This window comes from Buceros rhinoceros, unplaced genomic scaffold, assembly GCF_000710305.1.
Source record: "Buceros rhinoceros silvestris isolate BGI_N320 unplaced genomic scaffold, ASM71030v1 scaffold12625, whole genome shotgun sequence".
Taxonomy (NCBI): domain Eukaryota; kingdom Metazoa; phylum Chordata; class Aves; order Bucerotiformes; family Bucerotidae; genus Buceros; species Buceros rhinoceros.
This window is the reverse complement of record NW_010413455.1, coordinates 1-878: the sequence shown is the minus strand read 5'-3', so window position 1 is coordinate 878 and position 878 is coordinate 1. Positions and strand designations below refer to the sequence as shown.

General features: G+C 70.2%; 1 protein-coding gene across 1 annotated transcript; it reads right to left on the bottom strand.

The window, feature by feature from the left end:
* Positions 1 to 11: 11 nt before the first annotated feature.
* Positions 12 to 845, bottom strand: LOC104493965 (epiplakin-like; the record flags this gene model as incomplete). Its single annotated transcript, XM_010136737.1, has 1 exon — positions 12 to 845. A coding segment is annotated over exon 1 (834 nt), but the record flags the coding sequence as incomplete, so codon positions are not given.
* Positions 846 to 878: the final 33 nt, after the last annotated feature.

Sequence of the window (878 nt, the reverse complement as noted above, 5' to 3'; positions counted from 1 at the left end):
TTGGAGGGCACCAGCACGCCGGCGATGCAGCCCGTGCCGTCCAGGTAGCGCTTGACGGAGGCCATCTGCGTCACCTCCTGCACGGTCTTGGAGCCCTGCACGAGGTCGGCCAGCGTGGCCTTGTCGATGATGCCCGAGTCCAGCAGGTCCGAGGCGGTCACCTGCCTGCGGAGGCCCGTGAACTTGACGTGGCTGCTGCGCTCCACGGCCTCCTGGACGAGGCCGGCGAGGAGCCTGGCCAGCTCGTCCAGCGCCAGGCTGCCGGCCCGCAGCTGCCCCAGCAGCTCCTGCCTCTTGGCCTCGGAGACATACGTGGAGAAGAGGAGCTCCCACAGGGAGACCTTCCTGCCGTGGAAGGTGCCGGCCGAGACCTCGACGGTGCGGGACTTGAGGGACCGCTCCAGCTCCTGCTCCCGCTCCTGCTCCCGCTCCCGCTCCCGTGTCCGCTCTCGCTCTCGCTCCCGTTCCTGTTCCTGTTCCCGCTGCCGCTCCCGCTCCCGTTCCCGCTCGCGCTCTTGCTCCCCATGTTGCTCCACCTCCCTCTCCCGATCCTGGTGCTGCCCGGAGCCCACGGCCTCGCCATTCTCGGCGCGGTGGCCCTGTCCCTCAGCCCCGGTGACGATGGCGGTGAGCAGGGCCATCATCTCCGCCACGGTGAGCGTCCCAGCCTTGTACCCGCGCAGCAGGTCCTGGCGCCGGTGGTCGGGGACGTAGCGGGAGAAGAGGAGCTCCCAGAGGGTGACGCTCTGGCCCTGGAAGAGCCCCACGCTGAGGGTGGTGCGGGCGGCCTGCAGGGCTTGTCGGGCGTCCTCGCTCAGCTGGTGGAGCACGGAGCCCTTGTCCATGAGCTGGAGCATGAGCAGCCCCGTGTCCGGGTC